This window comes from Phacochoerus africanus, chromosome 1 (genome assembly GCF_016906955.1).
Source record: "Phacochoerus africanus isolate WHEZ1 chromosome 1, ROS_Pafr_v1, whole genome shotgun sequence".
Classification (NCBI taxonomy): domain Eukaryota; kingdom Metazoa; phylum Chordata; class Mammalia; order Artiodactyla; family Suidae; genus Phacochoerus; species Phacochoerus africanus.
The window spans coordinates 120,220,622-120,246,207 of NC_062544.1; the positions used below are offsets into that span (position 1 = coordinate 120,220,622).

The window sequence follows — 25,586 nt, forward strand, 5'->3', positions numbered from 1 at the left end:
CCAGATGTCCTGGGTTCTCTCCAGGTGGTGACAGGAGCTTCTGAAGGATTTAAAAGCAGGGGATGGGGATTGGGAGGGGAGGGCTGTGGTCAGATCAGAACCTCAAAGGATGACACAGGTGGTTACTAGGCTGGCCGGGTTGGGGGACTATTTGGAGGCTAGGAGACCAGTGGGAATGGCCTTCATCCCTCACGCCTCTGAGATGCCATGGCTGCGTGACCTCAGTCAGGAAAAGTAGCTCACTGCCCAAATCATGGGGTCCGGTTGGGGCCTTGGTGTTCTTGGTGTGTCTGGTCATTTCCTTTGGAACAGGACACCATCAAGAAAACCGAAAGTCAATGTTCCTCCTCCTGTGGCCTCTCTCGGCTTGTTGAGCAGTGACAGCTGGTGGGGCTCTAGCTCAGGGTAAGAAGGCCATCCCTTTGCACTGCAAAAGCCCCCAGTTTCCTTTTGAGCAATTCAGGAGAGGTATGAGCCCAGGAGGAAGAACAGAAGACGCTCTTTCCCAGTTTGGCTCAAGGTGGATTAGATTCAAGTTGAAATTGTGAAAGCAGTTGGGCCAGTCTTGTTTCCCAAGCACAAGGAACAGTTCTTGCTTTATTGAGAGGCAAGAAATGGTTAATAAAATGGTGCCTTGTATTTAGGTGCGACTGGCCTTTTTTTTCTTCTTTGAAGAGATGGATTTTTTGCTGTTGGTGAAGGCCCTTGAAGACTGAAGTTTAAATTCAACTGGAAAGTGGTCGCTGACATCCAGGGCCTATAAAGAAAAAAGAGAGATAAGTTGGGGAATTAGGAGACACTCTGACGAACAGATTCAGGCTCCGGGAGGCCCAGGATGAAATGCCTCAAGTCAACCAGCAGAACACACTCGGAGCATCATTCTGGACCAGTACCATCAGAAACTGAGACAAATCCTCAAGTCAGGGAATCATCGGCTTTGAAACTCAAGGTCAGATGGCCTAATGTGTCTCCAGTGGTGGCCTGAATGCCCCGGGTGACACCACCCCATCTTCCCCGGATGGTGACACAGAAAGGCAAAATGACAGCCGTACCTTCTCTTCGGTCAACCTGTAAGCTTTCTGGAAGTCAAAGATGCTGTTTGAGCCAGGAACAACGGTGCTGACAATCTCTTGGCCTCGAAGCACAATCCTGGGAAAGGAGAGGGAAAATAGTCACTTTAATCCACTCTGTTGGTTGCTGAGGTCGAACCAGGATTCCTGCTTGAGATCTGGAATGGACTGAACAGCCATTTCACAGGGTGTTCAAAAATCCAGCCCTGGTTTTAGCTTGTGTTTGGGCTCAGGGCAGGCCACCCAAAAATATGCCACAAAATACGCCACATTGATTATTTTGGCATATTGATTATATTGAAGTAAAGTTACTTAAGGTTCCTTAAGAAACAGCCAAGGCAGGAGGGACGCTCTGCGCTTCCTTTCCAGCTCCCTGAAAGCAGGAAATAATCTCCCCTCTGAAAGGTGCACCCCTGTGTTCGGAGGTAGAAGGAAGGGCAGACACCCTTATCACCCGAGATAGGGAATTGGGGCTGAGAAGCCTTTGCAGACAAACCTTGTTACTTCAGTTGACTATCTCGAGCCCAAATTCTATTTAGAGTCTTCACTAATTGAGCACTCCAAACCTGAGTTTCTTTGTCCTTTCATTTTGTCACAAATTCATTGCTTCTGTCCAAAAAGTATAAAAGACCCCTGCTTTGGCCACTTAGGTCCCATTTCTATGAGACCTCATGCACACAAGTTTTTTTTGTCTCTCTTTTTTTTTTTTTTAGGGCCACACTTGGGGCATATTGAATTTCCCAGGCTAGGGGGTCCAATCAGAGCTAGAGCTGCTGGCCTACCCCACAGCCACGTGGGATCTGAGCCATGTCTGTGCCCCACAGCTCACGGCAACACCAGATCCTTAACCCACTGAGCGAGGCCAGGGGTTGAACCTATGTCCTCAGGGATACTACTCAGGTTGTTTCTGCTGAGCCATGACGGGAACTCCCATACAAATTAAGCTTTGTTTCTTTTTTTCCTGTTAATTGGTCTTGTGTCAATTTTATTGTTAGTCCAGCCACAAGAACTCAAGAGGGGTTAAGTGGCAAGTTTCCCCCTCCCCATCAAAGGCCCTCAGGACAGTCCCTAGGACTGGGAAACAGGACCAGCCCTGCCTCAACCTTTGGGCACCAGGACAGTGTCCACAGTGTGGGCAGGGAGCCTGGGCAGTGGAAGAGACATGACTATGACAGCACATAACAACAGTTCACTGAACATGGTGTTCCTTTTGCAGTTATTTTCACTTTTCCTGATTCAACTGTGGAGAAAGGTTCTGGCTTATCTTTAATGGCTCCCTAAGCTCCTGTATAAACCAAGAGAGAGCTTTCTGTAAACAAGAGAATTAAGGCACAATTTAACATTGTTCGGTTTTTCACTGGGCTTCTTTTTACCATTTTTTTTATGGCAAATTACACTGTTTTCTTGCCTTAGTATATGAACTTTCATTTAGAAATGAATTTATTTCAGTAAGAAATGAATGGATTTCAAGATGAACATAGAGAAAAACCATAGTGCAGTTGTTTTGCAGCAATGACAAAAAACTGGGACCACAGTGTTTAAATGAGTTTGGGAAACAGACTTTAACGTATCCCAGGTGTGGTGATGCAGTTAAGGTCTACATGGCCTCATCCAACTGGCTAAAGTATGACAAGATGTGTCAAACTGCCAGCTCATGACTGTCCACAGAATTTCCCTGACTCCAGCCAGCTGACTTGGTTTCCTTTGTTTGCCACCTGGTTAGATTTGAACTTAACGCTATTTTCATGTTTGGGTGAAGCCATCCTTGAAGCCATCCTTTCAGATCCAGAGATCCAGGCACAGTACAGTTAAGGCTCCCCTAGCTCAGACATCTGCTAGTTCTGTGTGCAGGTGTGTCTGCTGACCACGCTCAGCTCCCAGGATTACTCCATTGCCCAAGCAGCTCTGGGTATTTCAGCATGTCCACGTGTGCTCAGAATGTGGAAGGTGTTCAGTAAATATTTGCACACAGAACAAAGATTGGAATTGAGGCCCTTTCATCTTACTCCCCTTACTAAATACTTATGTGCCATTTTGCACACCACAGAAGATACATGCTATTAGGGGAAAGAGAAAATTGAGAGCAGCGAAACAAGAAATTATTTTAAAAGCACATTGCAGCAGTTCCTACTGTGGCACAGTCAGTGAACAATTCCACTGCAGCTGCTCAGGTGGCTGGGGAGGCATTGGTTTGATTCCTGGTCCAGTGCAGTGGGTTAATGATCCAGTGTTGCCACAGCTGTGGTGTAGGTTGCAGCTGTGACTCCAATGGATTCAGTCCCTGGACCAGGAACTTCCATATGCAGCGGGTCAGCCATAAAATTAAAAAAGCCACATTTTAATCCTGTTGTGCTTTGGCAGAGAATTGCATAAAACAAGGGTTCCTTGAGTAAACACCTTTTTTAACCTATTTCCCCACCTCTCCTAATCCATCTTCCCTGTCATTCATTGTTCTGCTCTATTCCTTTCAGTTGCCTCCCTCTCCTTTGAAAGGAATAAAGAATGGAGCCGCAGGAAGTTCCCTTGGTGGTACAGTGGGTTAAGGATCCTGAGTTGCTGCAGCTGTGGTGTAGGCTGCAACTGCAGTATGAATGCAACCCCTGGCCTACGTGCCATGGGCGCAGCCAAAATAACGAATGGGACCATAGAATGGACTTGACCTGCCCAAGGCCACACAGTTGGCATGAGCAAGTGGGTGAGTGGCTCTCTCCAGTCAGCTGTGCTGCAGCCCCTCAAAATGGGAGAAGGGGACAGGTGCCCAGGAAGCTGAGTCTTCTGTAACCCCCACCTTGGTCCTGCTCTCCCCAGGGACAGGGCTGTTTCCACTCTGGGGAGCTGGCGTGATGATGTCTGCAAAGGACACACCAGCCCTGAAAGCTCCAAGAGGAACAGAGGCCATGGGATGGAACTGAAAATCAGAACTCAAAACTAGAGAAATGAGAACTGTCCTCTTTTGCAGGTGGCAGTCTCGTGCATCCTCAGCGGCAGGCTGACCTCGGGGAACAGAAGCCACTTGTGGGACCAGGGCTCTGGGGAATTCCCTGCATGTGGTGTCTACTGTGGATGTGCAGATTAGGAACCTCTTCATGCTTCAGGTACCTCCCATCTCCCTCCTGACTTAAGGAGCAAAATTGAAAGCTGATTGAAAATCCCCAGGGAAACTTTATAATATCCAGAGAATGCTATTATTTAAATGTAAATGTTTGCATTTAGAAATGTGTAGCAAAAGCATTAGAAGTGTAAATTTCCTTGCACTAACTGGTCTCATTTTTAGACTTTTACCCTGATGAAATCTCAAAATGCATGTATAGGATGTTCATTTCATTTTATTTTAATTATTAATTTTTTTCACTTTTTAGGGCCGCACTTGCGGCATGTGGAGGTTCCCAGGCTAGGGGTCTAATGGGAGCTAGGGATGCCGGCCTACACCACAGACCACAGCTCATGGCAACACCAGATCCTTAACCCACTGAGTGAGGCCAGGGATCAAACCTGCAACCTCATGGTTCCTAGTCGGATTCGTTTCTGCTGCGCTGCAACGGGAACTCCAAGATGTTCATTTTAACCATCTTTTAATAGCAAACTTTTGATAATAACCCAATGCCCAGTGATAGGGGATTGAGTGAATAAATTGTGGTATGTCTTTGAGATGGAATAATTAACAGCCAGTGAACATTTTGAACACTTAGCTTATACCAGACATTGCGCTAGAAGATTTATATATGTTACTTAGTCTTCATCATATATTCCTGAGTGAGGCACTACTACAGTCTTCATTTTATGGGGACACAGAGAGTTTAAGCCTCTTGGGTCCACCATATTAAGTGGCAGAGCCAGAATTTGAACCCAGGCCTGTCTGACATCAAAGCCCGTACTTGCCACTGCTAAGCTACAGTGCCCAGGGCCACCATATATGGCCATGCAGTTTGTATGCTGCACAGAGTACCCAGTGGAGGGGCCTAAAGTCTAGTTGGCTCCACCCTCCCAGCCATGAGCTTCACCTGCTCAGAGGGGGCTGCCTTTTCCAATGAGCACCAAGCGCCATGTGGGCTAGCAGTGGTCTGGCAGATGCCCCCTACCTGTCATAGGCACAGTTTGTGCTCTTCTTGACTGTGGTGTCTTCTTGGTCCTTGATCAGCCAAATGAACATGGGGTCAGTCCTTAGGCGGATGTTCTTCCAGGCCTTCTTGGGGACATAGCTGCAGCCAGCATTGAAGTCACCCATGAAAATGAAATTCTGAAATACAAGATTTGAAACTGTAGGCAATGTTGTCTAATGCTTTCACTCAGGACTGGTAGCAATGACTCCATCTCCCAGTGGAGCCAGTAAACGATCAGTTCTGTTACTGGCTAAATCGTGTCCCCCCCAGACTCATATGTTCTAACCCCTGGTACCTCAGAATGTAACTATGTTTGCAGATGGCCTTTAAAGAACAAATTCAGGTAAAATGAGGTTATGTGGCCGGGCCCTGATCCGATCTGACTCATGTCCTCATAGAAAGAGATTAGGACATAGCAAGACACAGAGGGAAGACCAAGGAGAGGGGCCTCAGAAGCACCGAACCCTGTTGCTACCTTGGTCTTGGACATCTAGCCTCCATACAGTGAGGATAGAAATTTCTGCTGTTTAAGCCACCCAGTCTTTGGTACTTTGTTATGACAGCCCTTGCAAATGAATACAGGGTCTCAGTTTCTTTTTGCTTTTTAAAAGACGAGGCCCAGAGTTTAAAATGGGGTCACAGGTCTGATGAGTGTTCGACAGGCGAGTATGACAAGGAGGGTATTTTTAATGGGAAGTAGGATGTTTGCTGTAGCTGCTCCCTTCTGTTCTTAGTCACCACGTCGCTCTAAGTCGGCCCGCTGATTTAGGATTTAGGATTTAGGTGGGGATGAAAGAATCCAGCTCAGTTATTCCCTCACATCTCTTGGCTTCAACTACTGTAGGGTATAAGCATATGAATGAATCAATGCCTTTTGTTTCCAGACAACAAAAATGAAAGGGGTGGTGTATTGCCAGCTTTAGCACTGCTCTCAAAACTTTCCTATTGTTCTGAAGTTGGAAACTTACTCCCATGGAAATATTGTCTGCTGAGGAAGTGAAAAGAGCCTTGAGGGGAGGGGGGCATAGAGTGAGCTGTCCACCTCTGGCCTCAGGCCACCATCAGAACCATTCCAGCCTGGAAGTGCCCCCCACCCCACCCGCAGAGCCCTTGGAACAGAATTTTACTATTCCTAAATCCAGAGGAAACGCAGATTTCCTTGTGTGTGCTATTGTTTGGTGCCGTTGCTGACTTTGGAGTTTTCTTCAAAAACACTTTATTCTGATCCTGGGTATCGTGGTTTTCCCTGAGATGGATGGGCACAGTTGAAGACAGGATGTCATCCTTAACCTGTGTGTCCACCAGCTTCTATTAATATAGGCATAATTTACTGAGCTTTCACTGTGTGCAGGCTCAGCATGAAATGTTTTATAAAGCTTGAGTCTCACAGTAAACCCTAGGAGGTAGAAGAGACCTTTGACCCTTCTGGAAACAGGATAGAGGGAAAAAGTGACCTGCTCTAGGCTACTCACCTTGGAGGTTCTAGTGGTGAAGTTGGGAATTGAATCCCAGTCAGCCTCACTGAAGGCCTCTCAGCAGTTTCCCCTCTTGCTCACTTTTCTGCCATCGATGCCTCCCCCGACCCAGTGCCTAGCACTTAACAAATGCTTAGTAAATTCTTGCTGAATGAAGGGAATTTACAGTTTTTAGGAAAGAATGAGTTTTTCTCTTGCTCTGTCTTTTACAAATAAGTGATGAAATATACCTGTCATGCCCCAGCTCTGTGTCCACACTTGGCTGGGGCAGAGCTGAGGAGGAGGAGGATCACTGGAATCACATCTCAGAAGGAGAAAAGAAGAATGAGGAAGAGCCCTCTGGAGCACTTCCACTTTGGCCAAGAGCTTTCATAGACCCTCACAGCCACAGAGGGGGGCATCCCTGTTTTCCAGATGAGGAAATAATTGAGGCCAAGAGGAATGGTGGGTGTATTCTTATTCTTTGGGAAACCACCTCCCTCTTCCATCTTATTCCATGAGGTGGGGGTGGAGCTGACACAAACTTAACCAGTCAGAGCATCTCAACCACCTGATCACAGTGTTTGGTTCAGGGCTAGACATGTGACCCAATCAGAGCCAATGAGACTCAATCGCAGGATGTTTGTTGCATTATGGGAGAGAAGATTTGGCCCTTGCTCTGAAAGTTGCTGATGGCTAGCTTGCCATGGCAAGGATGGAGCCAGCCTGAGAATGGAACCCACCCAGAGGAAAGGAGAGCCAGCAGATGGGGAGAGGGAGAGGGACCCTGATTACTTTGTAATCAAGCCCTAGATCCAGCTGTGCTTGGACCCATAAATTGTTCTTCCTTTACATGAGCCAGTTTGAGATTCTGTCCCTTGCATCTTAAGGACTCCTGATTTCCTTGTGTCTCACTGTTGTAAGTTGCAAAGTGAGAATGATTAAAGCAGTTCTCTCATCAAGCTCTTGGGAGAATTAAATAAACTTGTCTGTGTACCGCCTCAGCATGGTGCCTGGAACCAGCTATTCATTCTCTCAGTGAATGCTGGCAGCCAGCGTTAGTTATGAATTCCCAAGACACACTCGGGCAGATTTAGCAAAAAGGTTATTTAGGGCCTTGGAAAGGCCTCAAAAGAGGCTCTGATGTGGTGGTGGTCTGCACAGGGCCTGCCCCCTCCCCCTCCCAGAGTCACTCATCCCGCTCAGGGACCAGACTCTGCTCCTGATAGACAGACAGGCATTCAACAGACAAAGAGGGTCATCACCTCGGCCTCCCAGCGGCGTTTCACATCCAGATAGACATCGACCAGCTCATCAATCTCTTTAACGGATGTCTCAGGGGTGGTGTGCAGGGGGATGATCACGAAGTCCTTGACCGCTGAAGAACAGGAAAGAGGTGGAGATCACGCATTTCCTCCGTCCACAAGCACTGCTTTGGGAAACAGGCTGTCCGCCAAGAAGGTACAGCCTCTGTCGTCTGGGGCCCCCCATTTCCAGAGGATCCAGCCAATGGCTCTGATTTGAATGCTCTTAGGGGCATTAGGCTGCTCTTGTCAGCACATGGAAACCTCTTTTCTCCCTCTCACCCTTCATGGCTAAGAGAAAGCTGGTAGACGGTGTTCCTCACTGGCATTGTAGGCGTTTTTACTTTCTCATAAAAAAAAAAAAAAAAAATCTGGGAGTTCCCGTCGTGCCTCAGTGGTTAACAAATCTGACTAGGAACCATGAGGTTGCGGGTTCAATCCCTGGCCTTGCTCAGTGGGTTAAGGATCTGGTGTTGCCATGAGCTGTGGTGTAGGTTGCAGACTCGGCTCGGATCTGGTGTTGCTGTGGCTGTGGCGTAGGCCGGTGGCTACATCTCTGATTATACCCCTAGCCTGGGAACCTCCATGTGCCACAGGAGCAGCCCTAGAAAAGGCAAAAAGACAAAAAAAAATCTGTATTTTCTTTTTTTTAAATTAATAAGCCTTTTGGGTTTTGTAATCAGGAAAAAAAAAAAAAAAAGCCTGAAAATTTATTTAAAAACTAAAGTGGCCTGTTGAGACATGTCTAAAAACCTCCCCCACCAGAAGGGACTGCAGGAAACTGCGTGAGGGCATGAGCCTTGCCTACCTGCTAACAGCAGCTGTCGCCTGTGTTCCGAACGCCTCCTCCTGGGCTTTCCCTTGTTCTGTGCCTGGGTCCCCACTTCCACGCAGGAGCTGGGGGCTCAAGTCCCCAGCGTGTCTCCAGGACCTCACCCTGGTCCAGCAGCCTGTCTCTTGCTCTCCGTCCCACTCTTCTCCCCTCCTCTCTCTCTCCTCTTGGGTCTTCCCAACACCCCAACTTCTTTCCCTCCTCTGAGCTTCCATGTTTACTCTGCCCTCCCTCTGGAATGCCCTTCTGCCAACTCTCTCTGACTGGCTTCTTCGGGTCCCAGCCCATTGCCACCTCCAAGGGGCCAACCCCATCTAAGGTGGGCCCCTCATTCCACTATTAAGTGAACCCTGCTTACCGCCTTCATGGTCTGAAATTACCTGCTTGGCTAACCGGAACCTAAGCTCTGGGAAAGCAGACTTATCTGTCTTGTTCACCTTTTGGCTCTAGCACTTAGTGCTGTGCCAGGCACACTGGAGGTGATCAGAAATGTTCATTGATTGAATACATGAATGAATGAATGATTGAGAGAATAAATGAAGGAAATGAAAGATAGATGAGTGGCCAACTACTTCATCTTTACTCCCAAAGGGGACATAAAGATGGTTCCTGGTACAGGAGGGAAAACTCAAACAAGGCACAATGTGGTGTCATACCCTGGGGGGGGGATGGGGACGGTGGAGGGGGAGTAGGGAGGGGTGGAGGCTCCAGACAGACTCATTTGTTTGTTTGTCTAGCAAGTCACCAAGGCTGAGGACTCTCTCAGAGAAGAAATGATCCTTTAGTAGGGAGGGCCTCCCTGCTCTGCCCAGAGTCAGCTAAATGTGAATCGTGTGCATGATTATTGAATGTTCTCTCACTGAGGCATTTCTTGTCCTCAATAGCCCCACCTCCTTCTCATTTTTTTTTTTTTTCCTTTTTAGGGCCACACCAGTGGCATATAGAAGTTCCCAGGGTTAGGGGTCGAATGGAGCTGCAGTGACTGGTCTACTCCACAGCCACAGCAACATGGGATATGAGCTATATCTGTGACCTACACCACACCTCATGGCAATGCCAGATCCCGGACCTACTGTCAGGGATCGAACCTGCATCCTTATAGATACTAGTTGGATCCGTTTCTGCTGTGCCACAATGGGAACTCCCTTGTTTCTTTGTTTTTCTCCTGGGAATTTTCCACCATTCTCCCATGTTTGTTTTCCTGACATACTCTGCCCCTGAGCTACTTAACCCTCTGCAGAAATAGTTAACTTCATAGTTCAAGATGTTAATATTTGTGTAGTATAGATATCGGTATTCATACGTATAGCTCTACTGTATTTGTTTGGTCATTATCTGTCTCCCCTGCCACAGGATAACTTCACAAGGCTGGGGACCTTGTTCAGAACAGAACCTGGCATGTAGTGGGTACTGAAAAAAATATTTGATGCTATATAGTTCCAATCTACAAACCAAATTAATTCTTGACTTTCCATTGAGTGTTGCATGGTGGTTAAAATTGTGGGCTCCCATGATGACAGCTTGTGTCACAGCCCTGGCTTGTCCACTTCAGTAGCTGCTGGGTAATCTTGGATAAATGACTCCACCTGTTTGAATTTCTGTTTCCTCTGATGTAAAAAGATAATCCTAGTTCTTACCTTGTAGGGTGTTGTAGAGATTACAGGAAACTGGTACTAATCAGGGATCAATAATTGCTATGACTAATGTAAGTACTGTTGTTGTCAGAGCTCAGGGTGCAGTCATGTGGATTTCCTCTCTACCCGCAGCCCATGGAGGGGATTGCTCTGTGGTTACCTGAGGGAGAGTGCAGCTCTAGATTGGGAGTTCATTTTTACCGGATTTTTTTTCCCTTTTTTTTTTTCTTAATTTTTCTTAATTTTTCTTCCACAGCATATGGAAGTTTCTGGGCCAGGGGTTGAATCCAAGCTGAAGCTATGACCTACACTGTGGCTGTGGCAGCACCAGATCTTTAACCCACTGCACCAGCCAGGGGATAGAACCCACACTGCTGCAGAGACAACACTGGATTCTTAACCCTCTGTGCCACAGGAGGAACTCCCATCACCCAGGTTTTTTAAACGAAGGAATAGCTGTACTTCATTGGGACTAAAGGATTTTTTTTTTTGCTTTTTAGGGCCACACCCACGGCATATGGAAGTTCTCAGGCTAAGGTTCCAATCGGAGCTACAACTGCCAGCCTATGCCACAGCCACAGCAACGCAGGATCCGAGCCTCATCTGCAATCTACACCACAGCTCACAGCAACACCTGATCCTTAACCCACTGAACGAGGCCAGGGATCAAACCTGCAACCTCATGGTTCCTAGTAAGATTCATTTCCACTGCACCACAGTGGGAATTCCGGGACTAAGGGATTTTTTAAAATAATTTCCATCAGCCTAAATGTTCCAAAGTGAGTAAAGTTAACACTGATTCCAGAAAGTGGGTTCTAGGCTGGGGAAGTCTTGAGTTGTGGCATTCAGAGAAGCCGGCTTGGTGTCATCCAACAATACCACATGTTCTGTATTCAAGTGAATGTAGAACATTAGAAGTTCTTAATGGTCATCTCAAGCCTAGTGCCTCCCGGAAGATGTGGCATAAACCCTTGGATCCCAGCTCACCCTCAGGGCTGCTGCCTATTCATGGGATCCCTGGGGAGATCATGGGTGAGAGGGGTCTGTGGGTCTCACCAGTGTAGGGTGACTGGAACCAGACCACAAAGGGTTCCCTGGAAAATACATCTGTGTCTCCAGACTGATAGTCATGGTAGAGATAGCTTTTCTTCACAGACACTAGCTTTTCCCTAGAAGAGAAAAAAAAAAAAAAAAAAGGAAGTCCTCCTACATGAATTGACTATTATCTTCTTACTTCTTTCAAGAAGCAGAGGGGTAGGTTCCCACAGCTTTGTTGGCCTTCCGTGGAGGCTCAAGAGCTGAGAGGGACTTTTGCCTGAGAACAGGCTCAATCAGCTCTTCTCAAGGGTCATGACCCTCTGGGAGCTGAGGATCTGAGCAGTACTACCTTAAACTTGAGATTTAAACAAATTATTAGGGACAGAAATTATTAGTAGGAAGAAAATGAAAATATGAAGTCCCAGTGCAGCCACGTTGGGCAACTCAGGTTTCCATCCCCAGCCCTGAAGAGAAAGAACCCTGACCAAGTGGTTAGTGAGCCCATCAACAAGTTAGATTTGAAGAGCTAATACTTTACATTAGCAGTTGGCAGCAATTACTTTGATCAATATTGAAAATTGGTTCGAGGTCCAAATTTGGTTTTGAAGAAAAGATGCATATTTTGTTTCCACAGTCATAACCGATAAGCGAATCATGTTCCACGAAGCAAAATTTATACTTACTTGTAGAGAAAGGCATACTGTTCTTTATATGTGTTTCTTCCAAGCCGAGAACTAATCACATAGTTATATGTTACGCTTCTTCTTGAATTTCTAGAAAATGTAAAGATTTTACCTTGCTAAAGAAGAAACATTGCTCTACCGCACAGGTTCCCCTCCCTCCAGTCTGCCTCCACATCTGCAATGGCATCATGTAGAAGGGCCACTGTTCACCATAACCCTTGAGTCTCTTAAGAAGGGCCACCATCGACTGGGAATGTGACATCTGCCAGCTTCTTTACAGCCATTATTTCTTATTCTTATAAGGTGGGTCCTGTTGCTACCCCATTTTTACTGTTTGCAAGTACAAAGCTGACATTTGAACTCAGATCCTACTCACCCCCAAATCCACCTGCTTTGGCCTGCACCTGTGCGACCGTAGAAGATTCAGGTCATTGTCAGCCCCATTCTGGGGCTGGCCTGCGCTGTGCCTTATACTTCCTAGTGGAGTAAACATCACCAGTCACCCTGTTTATGCACCACTCCCGAGCATTTATCATATGCAGGATTCATAGTAACAGTTTTGTTGAACATTCTGTCCTGCTCTGAAAACCTCCCGGCATTTTCTCATAAGTCCTGGAACTGATTCCAAAACAGCTATTGTTTCTGTCCTGGGGGCTGAGGGTATAGCCATGAAATCCCATTGATCCTACCCCTCACCTTTATCAGAGAAGCTTGACTCTCAGGTGTGTTTGCCAAACCCGCTGATAACCCTGCCCCAGGTGGAGCCTGGCGTGGTTTTAGTCCATCGTCCCATGAGAAGATCTGGGACATATCTAAGCTGTGGCATATTCTCACAATCAGTTGGGAGAAGTAAGAGGAGATCTTTAGGGGCCAACTTAGATGCTATAGAAATTCCTGGGAATGCATATGCTAAGGTAGATCTGGCCATGGGGCTCCTGGATTGCAGACAGTGGCTTCTCCTGGGCTTCCAGTTTGGGAAGGCTGGCCCTGTTCTGAATCTAGTGCCTGCCAAGTGCTGGATTGGCAAACTGTTTGCGTGACTCAGTTGTGAGGTGGCCAAGGCCCTTTCTGGTTTACAGGCAATTAGGAGACAAACAGGCCTGGCTCTGCCTGGAGTCCAGGGCACAGACTAGGGAGGTTGGAGGTAACTGAGACCACTGGGGATGGGAGGACCAATTGCAAGCAGTGGGTTCTTCTACCTACAATTCTGAACTTGCTTTTTCTCTATATTGCAACCATCTTTCCATGCTGGAATATTTAGCTCTAACCTATTCTGTAGTAAATTTTAATGGCTATATAGTATTCCGGCCTGTAGGCCTATCACGATTTCATATTTGCATTCAATCTTTTCTTTGTAATAGTACTTCTCAGCTCAATCTCTAGTCTGTTTCTTTCTTTTCTCTCTGTCCTGACTTGTCACCTGTTTCCTTCTTTTGCTTTATCATATTAAAACTAGTTGATTGGAAGTACTCAGGGTCACAGTTAATAAAGTTGGAAGGCTGGGCAGTGTTGGCCACATGACCTGGTGGTCTGGGCCAGTGCTGACTCTCAGACTAGTTTCAGTTCCCAGGGGACTTTCAGATACCCTTGCACTTGGCTTTGAGCCAGCAGAGGGTCCAGGAGCCCTGGCTTTACCCATTCAGCTTCTCCATCAGCGTGGGACAGATCATGTTGTTGCTGTCCTTGATTTCCATCAGGAGTATGATGTCACAGCGTTTGATGACCTGTATTGAAAGAATTTTTAGGGGTATGAGGCCATTTACTACAAATAATGAAACCTTTTATTGGGCATTTACTATGTTTTAAGTATCCACTGGGTGCTTTTTTAAATTAATTAACCTGGAGTTCCTGTCATGGCTCAGTGGTTAACGAATCTGACTAGGAACCATTAGGTTGCCGGTTCAGTCCCTGGCCTTGCTCAGTGGGTTAAGAATCTGGTGTCACTGTGAGCTGTGGTGTAGGTCGCAGAAGCTCAGATCTGGCATTGCTGTGGCTCTGGCATAGGCTGGTGGCTACAGCTCCAATTAGATCCCTGGCCTGGGACCCTCCATATGCTACACATGTGGCCCTAGAAAAGACAAAGAAAAATTAACTTATCTGAAATAAATGACAGATTCCCTGAGGAGAGTACTATTATTATGTCCATTTTATTTATTTATTTATTTATTTATTTATTTATTTATTTATTTATTTATTTTTGCTCTTTAGGGCCGCACCTACTGCATATGGAGTTTCCCAGGCTAGGGCTCTAGTCGGAGATGTAGCCCCCGGCCTGTGCCACAGCCACAACAATGGCAGATCTGAGCCAAGTCTGCAACTTTCGCCACAACTCACAGCAATGTCAGATCCTTAACCCACTGAGCGGGGCCAGGGATCGAACCTGAAACCTCATGGTTCCTAGTCAGATTCGTTTCCACAGCACCATGACGGGATCTCCCATTATGTCCATTTTAAAGACAAGGAGGCTGAAGCTCTGGTAAAATTAAGATACTGTCCAAAGTCACCCAGCTAGAAAGTGACCAAGGCAGAATGTGAACCTGAGCAACCCAAGTCTAGAGCCTGAGGTCATTACCCCTGCATGCCCTACCTCTTGGCTTTGCTTGAATAATTACAATAAAAAAATAATAAATATTTATACAACACAACAATGGGAGGAAAAATTATGTATACATGTATGTGTAACTCGGTCCCCATGCTGTACAGTGGAAAAAAATAAATAAAAATAAATTAATTAATTAAATAAATATTTATAAAGCCCTTAAGAAGTGAAAAATACCATGCTGGTCACTGCAGAAACAAAGCAGTATAATTATTATAATAATAACTGTAAGAGCTAATATTTATTATGAGCCTACACTGAGCCTCCCCAACCCTACGAGACAACTATGATTTTTAGCCCATTAAACATAGGAGGAAAGCAAACTCAGAGTGACTGAGTGGCTACTTTAAGGTAACATGGCCACTACAGGTGGGAGAGTCAGGATCTGAACTCAAATCTGCGTGACTGCAAAGCCCACCATGCTTAACTGTTAAAATACAGTCCTGCCCTCAAAGACTCACTGTTGGTAAGAGAGACAAATGGAAAGAACTAGTCACAATGAGAAGCAAATTAAATTTGTGCTAAATAAAAATAAAAGCTGTAAAAATACTGAGGAATAATTATGCCTGCCGAGAGGATGAGGGAAGGCTCCAAGGGAGGAAGTGGTTGAACAGGCAAAGTGGGAAGGAACTCAGTGGATAAAGTATGCAGGAGAGGCCCCTGCAGAATGAGAGGCCCCTAAAGTATGCAGAATGAGCACTAACCTGGAGATCAGGGCACAGGCCAAGCTGACGCCCTTGGAGACCACAGGGACTTTCCCATGTATGGTCCTGGTGGACTGGAATTTGTCTGTCAAGGACAGGGCATTTCCAAGATTAATTCCGTCCTCTCACACAGCCTCCAAAGACATAGAACAGAGGGATTATGCCACTGGTCCAATTTCCAGAGCACATATATGTTCTGGTTTCTGCTCCAGCAAGAGCAGGGCAGAGAGAGCCAGCATCACCAGCCTGTGCAGCCATTAAGAAGTGTGGGATGCACCTGTGTGGTGACAGAGGAGGAGGGCTGTGTACAGTCAGGATTCATCCATCAATACACTTACAATTCATGGCATCAGCCTTGCAGGGTTCACCAGGGAGAGTTGGGTGCTGCTCACCCAGCCAGCTGGCTGATTTAGTCACTAATCATTGAGACCTATCTGGAAGGCATTTTAGAATATATATCAAAACCCTTAAAAAATGCATTAATCCTTTTGTCTGATTTTCCTACTCTGAGGAATGTCTTCCACTGTAAAAAGGTATCTATTGCTTCTTGGCACCTTGGTTTCCTCATCTATAAAGTGGCATAATGACAGTCCCTCACAGGGTTGCTGGTGGACAAATGGGTACTGAGAGCAGTGCTAGCCATAAAGGAGGCACATAATAAATATTATTGTTATTATTATTACTTGTACAGATCAAAGAGGAAGATGCATTGCAACAAAAAATTGGAAACAACCTAAGCATCCCCAAAGAGGAAAGCATTAAATGAAACATGTTGCAAACATAGCATAAGGCTTTATACAACATTAAAAGTTGTGTTTTAGGAGTTCCCACTGTGGTGCAGCAGGATTGGTGGTGTCTTGAGGGCACTGGCATGCAGATTCGATCCTCAGCCCTGCGTAGTAAGTTAAGGATCATTGTTGCCACAGCTGCAGCTTAGGTCATTAACTGTGGCTCAGATCTGATCCCTGACCAAGGAATTTCATATGCCAAGGGGCAGCCAAAAAAGAAAAAAAAAGGTTGTGTTTTAAAAGAATATTAACAACATGTGAAATACTTCTCATATAAAGGCAAAATACAAAACTGATGGTATAGGGTGTCTCCATGCTGCAAAATAGGTACAGATTTATGAATCTATTTTTGCATAGTTACCCAAATGCCAAACAACTGTTGTCTTTAAGTGATAGGATACTTCTTTATAAGTTGCTATATTTTCAAAATAGTCCATGATGACTAATTTAATAAAATTAATTTCTAAATTATAAGTTTATAATTTAAAAATTATACCTCTAATTATTATTATTATTATTATTATTTTTAGTTATTTTTTGGGCCGCTCCCGCGGCATATGGAGGTTCCCAGGCTAGGGGTCCAATCGGAGCTGTAGCCACCGGCCTACGCCAGAGCCACAGCAACGCGGGATCCGAGCCGCGTCTGCAACCTACACCACAGCTCACGGCAACGCCGTATCGTTAACCCACTGAGCAAGGGCAGGGACCGAACCCACAACCTCATGGTTCCTAGTCGGATTCGTTAACCACTGCACCACGACGGGAACTCCGCTCTAATTATTTTTAATAAGGTACTATTTTTTTTAAAGAATACTGGTTGATGAGGAAGGAAATGTGGGTGAGGAGGTGATGGCCAATATTAAGACATGACAAGTGTGATCACAGCTTATTTAATATAAATTAAATGAGTTGTCTTATATAAAGCACCTAATATAGAGCTTGACACAGCGTGGGCTTAGTGAAGGCATTATAAGTGCTACCTCTTATCCTCAACTCATTGTATTTTCCAATAGCCCTGAGATGTCAGCCAGCTTATGTAAGGTTCATCTTATTGAAAGGCCCTGGATGCTGGGAGTGAAGGGATGTCAGAGCTGGCTCACCTGGCTGCCAGATGGAACCTGAACCCAGGGCTCCAGGTGTTCCTACCAGAACATGGTGCCTCTGGGGTTTCTAAGGTCATAATACTCAGAGTCCTGGGAAATATTTCAGCCCCAGCATGAAAAATAAATTAACCTGTATGATAAAGAGAGTCAGCTGACTCCAGAGGGATGTGAGCAGAGTCACAAGACAGTGGCCATTTTATCCAAGGAAAGTCTTATCAAAGTTGAGAGAGAATTGGGAGTTGGGGAAAAGTTGATGGCTGGAGGGGAAGAGAAGGAGGAAGAGGGCAGAGGAGTAGGGAGAGAGAAGGCAGCTACCTTCATCCTAGGAACTAACCAGTTAAATTCCTCCTGAGTCTCTTAAAGTCTGAAAGCTGTAGAGAGTACGTAAGGGGTATCTAGTGACCCTTCTGACAGGAGACAGCGCTCACCTTCACGATGACATCCATGGCATTACAGTTTGCCTTCTTGGATTCCCCAAATGACCTCACATTGAAGGAGCAGATCCTCAGGGCCAGGGAGCTGTGGGTGGAGAGGAGGAGAAGCATCAGGGAGACCAGCAGCTGAGACATCCTGGGCTCCTCTGGCTTCAGGGCTTGGAGAGAGGACAGCAGTGTCTGGAGAGTGAGTTCTGACTTGTGAAGCCTGCAGATAACAGGAATTACTGGATTCCCTGTTGCTGCTTTCACTTCTCTGAGGAACTGAAGATCATGGGTTTCATTCCCCAAGGAAATGAAGGAAATGAGCTAGTTTTTTAGGAGCCCTTGTTTTTGTCACTGTGGCAAGGAAACTGGTCAGTTTAATCTAAGCACCAATCTCTGCAAAGTCGCTCTTAACCCAGCCGGAAACCAGCTGTGACATCTGGTCAGCTCTCCTGCGGTCGCATGGCATGTACCTTTTCCTGAAAATTGATGAACTCGGAAATGGACCACCCTAGAGGGCAAGTGGGATGTGGAGTCTTCTGCTGCAGGGTGGAAGTGTGGAAATACGGGTGCAGCAGGAAATTTTGCCAAGTTTTCTACCATCACTGAGATTTGGCAGCTAGCTGTCCCTGGACACACCCAGATTCCAGCTCACTAACAACCCTGATGGGTGTAAGTGAGGTTAAGTCTAGTTTGAATTACATAATTTTTTAGGAAAGTTTTACTGCACATATTTTAACATGTCAAGTACTCACCATGTATGGCCAGGGAAAGCAATTCCTGGTTTGCTGGGATGGGTCAGTCAAATACCCTTGGACTTAAAGGACAAAGAGCAGTTAAGCTCCTGGAGGGATCCATGATTCAACCTGATATTATTCAATGTTTGCAAGACATATGTGACCATGAGAAAGGAAGGTTTTGTAAGAATTGTAGGGTTTCAGTCCAAGTAAAATGGCTTTTCGAGATGTGGTCAAGAAGATAGAAAGATCTGAAAAGCAAAAGAAATGCAAAATCCAATCAAGTTGTAAACCTAAGTAGGATTTGCACTTTGGCAAAGTGCAAGTTCTTTGGCAGAGAAAGTTCTTCTGTGAAGAGGGGAGGCAGCGAGAATATCTTGAAGTCAGTGTTGGGATCTCTGGACCACCCACTCTGGAAGTGATGGGCACGTGGTCATAGACACAGGGAAAAGCGTGCAAATATCACCAACCTACATCCAAGTCAGCATCCTGGCCAAAATCTCTGGCCAAGCAAGCCCAGACATTCTAAGGAGATAACCCCAAATAGCACATGGAAGGAAATAGGCTTCCTAAGCTCATGGAGATATGGATCTCCCTGTTGTCCATAGCTTGGGCCTTAAGCCTGGTTGAATCTGTGGTGAAAAGCTAGTAGTGATTGTCTTACCTGGTGAATGGGTGTCTTCTGACCAGAGGAAGATTTAGAATTAAGTGTGGCACACATTTTTTTTGTGTCTTTTAAGAAGGAATTTGTGCAATGTGATATTTTATGACCTTGTAACATAGGAGAGATTTGGGCCTTTTAAATTTGTAATCTTGTAACTCAGAGATGTGCAATTGAGGAAATCCATTTAGATTTGTCATAAGTTGAAACCTTACTAAATTTCTGTATAGTTGTAGAACATTTATAATACTTTTGGGTAAACAGTGTTTTATAAGTTTAATTTACTTAGGACTATTTAGTATTAAAAAGGGTGATTTTTTTTTTCTTAGTTCAGACAACTGAAGAACTTTACAAGGAAATAGGTATGATAAATATATAAAAGAAGTTTAAGGAGGAGTTCCTGTCATGGCTCAGTGGTTAAGGAATCTGACTAGGAACCATGAAGTTGCGGGTTTGATCCCTGGCCTTGCTCAGTGGGTTAAGGATCCGGCATTGCCATGAGCTGTGCTATAGGCCACAGACATGGCTCAGATCTGGTGTTGCTGTGGCTGTGGTATAGGCCGGCTGCTACAGCTCCAATTAGACCCCTAGCCTGGGAACCTCCATATGCTGTGGGCGCAGCCCTAGAAAAGGCAGAAAGACAAAATAATAATAATAATAATAATAATAATAATAAAGAAGTTTAAGTTTAAGGAGTTCCTGGTGGCCTCATGGGTTAAGGATCCCGTTTTGTCACTACTGTGGGTTGAATTGCTGCTGTTTAGTGTGTTTGATCCCTGGCCCAGGAAGTTTTGCATGCCATGGGCATGGCCAAAAAAAAAGTTTAAAATGTTTGTAAATTGGTCCTAATCCCTTAAAGGTAATTATTTAAGTTTGCTGGATGTAGGGTTGCCAGAGTTAGCAAATAAAAATACAAAGCATTAGGTAAATTTGAATTTTTTTTGGCTACTCCCACAGCATGCAGAAGTTCCTGGGCCAGAGTTGGAACCTGAGCCACAGCAGCAACCATGTGAGATGCCTAACCACTAGGCCATCAGGGAAATCCTGAGTTTTAGATAATTCAAATTTAGTTGGGTATCTTATCTGGAAGTATTTTATCTGGAAATCCTAGCCAGACTTACAAAAATATTAAAAAGTTTTATATAAGTTGAACTTAAAAGCATGACATTTTCTAAGGCAATTACCAGGGTCCTGGGAAAGGTTTTAATTCCCAGCATCAAAAATAACCTAACCTGGAGTTCCTGTTGTGACTCAATGGGCTAAAGACTTGACATAGTGTCTTTGAGGATACGGGTTTGATCCCTGGCCTCCCTCACTGGGTCAAGGATCCAGTGTTGCTGCAAGCTGTGGTGTAGGTTGCAGATGCACCTTGGATCCTTTGTGGCTGTGGTGTAGGCCCACAGCTGCAGCTCTGATTCGACCCCTAGTCAAGGAACTTCATATACTGCAGGTGCAGCTGAAGAAAGAAAGAAAGAGAGAGAGAGAGAGAGAGAGAGAGAGAGAGGGAGGGAGAGAGATAGGGAGGGAGGGAAGGAAGAAAAAAAACCCTAACCTAAAAAAAACCCCAAAACCAAACCTAACATTTAGGATGAGAGTGTCAATTACTTTTTTGACTGTGTTACTTTGATAATTTGAATATTAATTTGAAAAATAAAGGAACCTCTGAATAGTGATTTCTGTACATAGAAACTGCCCTTGAGGACTTCAACAAAAATCACATGAACAGATGGAAAAGATTGACCCCATTCTGTAATTAGCACATTCATTGCATGGACATGGACTTAAAAAAAAATGTATTTGGATTCTGGAAGTAAAATCCTTAGAGTCAAACCTAACTGAATCCAGCTAAGTGCAGGGGCTCCCCTGAGTGCTTGCTGTTTTATTTCACTCAAAATAAATACTATGGTTCCCCCATTTTTCAGATGAGCATATGAGACTCATACTCAAGGATACCCAGGTAGCCTGTGGCAGTGCTAGGATTCAGTCCCAGTCACTCTGACTCCAGACCAGCCTTCTCCTCAACCAGACCAGGCACATGCAAACCTCACTAGGAAACCTGCAAATCAGAGGTGGTAAGGCGATAAAAGAGAATTTCCACTTGTTACTGTACACACTTGGATATTGTTTGATTTTTTTTTTTTACAGAAACATGTACTTGTTTAGTAGTTAAAAAGAAAGATAAGGTGCCAAAAGCTTTTTATTCTTTTAAGCAGATTAAACAGTGTCCATGCCAACATGTCCTTCTGTGCCAACTTAGCCATATGTGGCTCCCACCCAGCCCCATGAGTCCCTGATAATGTGGAGGCGCTGGAACAACAAGGCTGGGCTGGTGGCCAGAGACAGCAGAAACCCTCCATTCTTCCTGTCAGGCTCAAGGGTTGGGAAGTGGAAGTTTGAGACCATCTCTTCTGGAAGCCTAGAGCCTAGAAGGAAAGTATATACTGGCCTGACCCACAATGAACACTCTGAGGCATCCTTCCTTCTGCCATTTAGTGGTGACAAATGATGTTTCCTGGGGCATGTACTTCAAAACACTAGTCAATAAGATGCTCCTGAAAAAAAAGGATGCATACATACACTCCTTCTTGGAGATTTTATTACACACTAGCATATTAAATGTTCTGAAAAGTCCTGTTGTAAAGAAAGCTGCTCAACTGTAATTTCCCTTTAGTATCTTGAGCAATGTCCACCTTAGGAAACACTGTCCTGGAGTTATTGTGACACAACAGGATCAAGGGCCTCTCTGCAGGACACGGGGTACATCCCCAGCCTGGCACAGTGGGTTAAAGGATCTGGTGTTGCTGAGCTGCAGCATAGGTCGCAACTATGGCTTAGGTCTGATCCCTACCCCAGCAACTCCATATGCCTCGGAGCAGCCAAAAAAGAAAGAAAAAAAAAGGAGACAATCAGATCCCCTCAAAGCCTTAAGGTTTAGTCCTTGTCAGTAAGCCCCTACTGAAGAGTCCTATGCATGTCATATGAGTGAGCAAGCATGAGGATCAGGAGTTGGGACGCATGGCCCTAGACACCATCTGCAGCCATGGCCATTCCACACGAGCTGGTGGGAGGGGAGTCAGTGGGGGAGAAAGGACACCTTGGAACTTGAGGAAGACAAGATGGGGATTCCAGGGGGAGTGAAAGTGCCACAGGGTAAGTTATCCAAAAGCAGTAAAAAGAAACAAGGGGCCCGCAGGAGAGTTTCCACTGTTGGCAGGGAACTGCATCACTCAAAACAGGTATTTCCAGTGACCTGTGTAACTCCGTATCTAATAAGGACTGAGCCCCTGTTGTTGTGATGAATGGAGATCACTCTACTCATTAAGTTTCACAATCAGCTTGGGGTTTGTGAGAGAGCTCCCCTTTGTATGACGGGTTTCCAGCTAATGAAGCACGCTCTAGTTTTGACCCCACACTGCATCTTCCATACAGGGCTGTGTCAGAAGCACCTCAATCAGGTTGCTCTCTGAAGGCTGCCGCTGCTCTGACTAGAACCCTTCAAAGGCTTTTTATTTGACATGATGACCAGATTCCTTATTGTGGCCTCTACCTACCCACCTCTGCAAGGTCACACCCTCTACTCTCCTCTTCTTCCCCCGCAGGCCTCCGCTCTCGCTGCCTGGCTTTCATTTCCCACCCCAAGGCCTTGGCACAGCTGTTCCCTCCACCTACAGTGCTCTTTCCTTCCTCCAACCTCCGAGTCTCAGTTTAAATGCCATTCTCTCGCTGACCCCTCAGCCCATCAGGAGCTTCCCTCTTATTCTCTTTCATGGAGCCCGAGTCTTTGCTTCATGATGTGTATCACAATGTACATCAGTGTATTATTAATGAGCTTGGGTGTAGTCTAATGTCTGTCCCCCTAATCCCCGAGATAGCTCAGTGGGGCAAGACTCCCTTGCGAGACTGTGCTGCCCAGGACAGGACTGGGCACATAGCAAGTGCTCAATAAATCATTGTTGAGTGCATGTTGTGATGCCATGACTCCAGAGCCTAGCCTCTCAGCCACCCTGGGAGGGTGCTGAAAAGGGGGACTCAGGTCCCTGGATAACCAAGCGAGACCCCAAGCCACTGAGACAAAATAAATAATAACAGCAACCACTACACACCATCTGCCTTTCTCAGAGGGCTGAGTGCTCAGTTCCCACACAACCCCCTGAACTTGGGAGCAGAGCATCGACCAGCTTCTCACCCTTGGCACAATGATATTTGGGGGCCAGGTAATTCTGTGTTGTACCCCATGCTTTGTAGGGGGCATTCTTGGCCTCTACCCACTAGATACTAGAAGCATTCCCCTGGTTATGACAACCAAAAATGTCTCCAGACATTGCCAGATGCCCCCACGAAGTTGGAGATAACCCTGTGTTGAGGATGCTAGTGTGGAGGTTAAAGCATATGTACTTCCACTTATGGCTGTTCAGCCTCTGCCATAAGTGCCTGCTCATTTCCTCACCTTTAAAAATGGGGGTAATAATAGCCCTTAATTGGTAGAGCTGTGAAGATTTAGTGAGTTTACGACTAAAGAGTCAGCACAGTGTCTAGGCCTTCGGGGTATTCACTTGGGGTGATATTCTGCCTTCAGAATAAACCATGCAAAGAAGAGATTGCCATCTCCATTTTACAGATGAGAAAATTGAGACTTAGAGATGAAGTCAGGCTCTAGTCGCTGACTGTGAAGTGACATGAAAGGCTGGAATTCAGGTTCTCAGGATTAATTCCCTTTGCCAAATTTTCTTCACGGGTACAAAATGGCCCATTAACTACAGACCACATCTGACCAGTTGCAATCTCTGAGCTGGTGGTGTTACAGTTAATGGGTTAGATCTGCCAGTGTGGAAATAGTGTGAGGTGAATGAGGCACTGGCTTCAGGTGCAAATTTTAAAGGGGTGCCAAACAATCCAGTAATCAAAATACATAATATTTTATGAATTTTAATAATTGATTTAGAATAATAATTCAAATTAACCCAGAAACATCCATAGTGAACAAAGTATCAAAATATAAAATAAAGATAAGATCTAGGGAGTTCCCATCATTGACTCAGTGGAACAGAATCTGACTAGCATCCATGAGGACGCAGGTTCCATCCCTGCCTTCATTCAGTGGGATAAAGGATACAACATTGCCGTGAGCTGTGGTATAGGTCGCAGATAAGGCTCAGATCTGGCGTTGCTGTGGCATGGGCCGGCAGCTATAGCTCTGATTCAGCCCTTAGCCTGGGAACCTCCATTTGCAGCAGGTGCAGCCCTAAAAAGAAAAAGAAAAAAAAAAAAAGATCCAACTCTGCATTTTCATGACTGTCTCATTCACCTCACTCCAATCCTGCCCCCTGGGATCTTGAAGACCTGCAAAACCACTTGTTGGCACCCTTGGCCGGATAACATGGGTAAAACAGTGCCCTCTTCTGGCTCGTAGCAAACACTGCTCCTTTCCTGGAGAACCAAGTTCACCTTCTTTGCCCCTTGAAAGGGCATCTCCATGCTAAAAGTTTTTTCTGGCACCACAGTGCTTTTCACTCTGACCCAATCTATGTTAAAAGGTTGCAGGCATGTCAGATGATGCTCCTGGCCCACCACTTCCCACTGGCCTCTACACTACCCTGGATTTATTTATAGCCTTTCTCTTGTTACTCCTGTAAGTGAAGACTTGTCTCCACTTCTGTGGAAGATTCTAAAGCTGCATGTTATAAAGTTGGCCTTTTCAGGCTTGTACATTGAGAAATAGGACCAAGGAGCAGAGAATTCTCACAGCTGCTGACTGGTGAACAGGGAACTGGCTGTTTCTTTTAACTGAACAATTTCTTATTCTTTTTTCAAGGGCTTGGTAGTTCTTAGCTTTGTTTTTTTTTTTTTGTTTTGGTTTAGTTTGGTTTTTTTTTTGTTGTTGTTGCTGTTTTTGTTTTTTGTCTTTTTGCCTTTTCTAGGGCCACTCCCACGGCATATGGAGGTTCCCAGGCTAGGGGTCTAATTGGAGCTGTAGCCGCCGGCCTACGCCAGAGCCACAGCAATTCGGGATCCAAGCCACGTCTGCAACCTACACCACAGCTCACGGCAATGCCGGATCGTTAACCCAGTGAGCAAGGGCAGGGATCGAACCTGCAACCTCATGGTTCCTAGTTGGATTTGTTAACCACTATGCCATGACAGGAACTCCTTAGTTTTGTTTTTATTTATGTTTTACTTTTTATTTTGAAATGATTTCAAACATGCACACAAGTTGCAAAAATAGGAGTTCCTGCCGTTTTGCAATTGGTTAAGAATCCCACTGCAGTGGCTTGGGGCACTGCAGAGGCAGGAGTTTGATCCCCAGCTTGGCACAGTGGGTTAAAGGATCCAACACTGCCATAGCTACAAGGTAGATTGCTGCTGCAGCTCAGATTTAATACCTGGCCTGGGGAACTTCTGTATGCCATGGGTAAGACCATAATATATATATATTTTTTAATTGCAAAAATAGGAGTTCCCA

At 45.5% G+C, this 25,586-nt stretch overlaps 1 protein-coding gene across 1 annotated transcript; it reads right to left on the reverse strand.

The window, feature by feature from the left end:
- Positions 1-565: 565 nt before the first annotated feature.
- Positions 566-18,051, reverse strand: DNASE1L3 (deoxyribonuclease 1 like 3). The gene is made up of 8 exons (XM_047777904.1): positions 17,738-18,051; positions 13,751-13,839; positions 12,116-12,205; positions 11,451-11,563; positions 7,890-8,002; positions 5,150-5,307; positions 1,053-1,149; positions 566-757 (listed from the first exon to the last, which is right to left on the reverse strand). Exons 1-8 carry the CDS (start codon positions 17,876-17,878, stop codon positions 641-643), a joined length of 918 nt encoding a protein of 305 aa, XP_047633860.1. The 5' UTR covers positions 17,879-18,051; the 3' UTR covers positions 566-640.
- Positions 18,052-25,586: the final 7,535 nt, after the last annotated feature.

What these genes read in the sequence shown, in the direction of transcription:
- DNASE1L3 (XM_047777904.1), bottom strand. Translation starts at nt 17,878, where the DNA reads ATGTCTCAGCTGCTGGTCTCCCTGATGCTTCTCCTCCTCTCCACCCAC. An exon ending in CTGATGGAGAAGCTGAATGG is followed by an intron (nt 12,206 to 13,750) that starts GTAAAGCCAGGG and finishes TACATTTTCTAG; the next exon opens with AAATTCAAGAAGAAGCGTAA. An exon ending in ACAGGTTGACCGAAGAGAAG is followed by an intron (nt 758 to 1,052) that starts GTACGGCTGTCA and finishes TTTTCTTTATAG; the next exon opens with GCCCTGGATGTCAGCGACCA.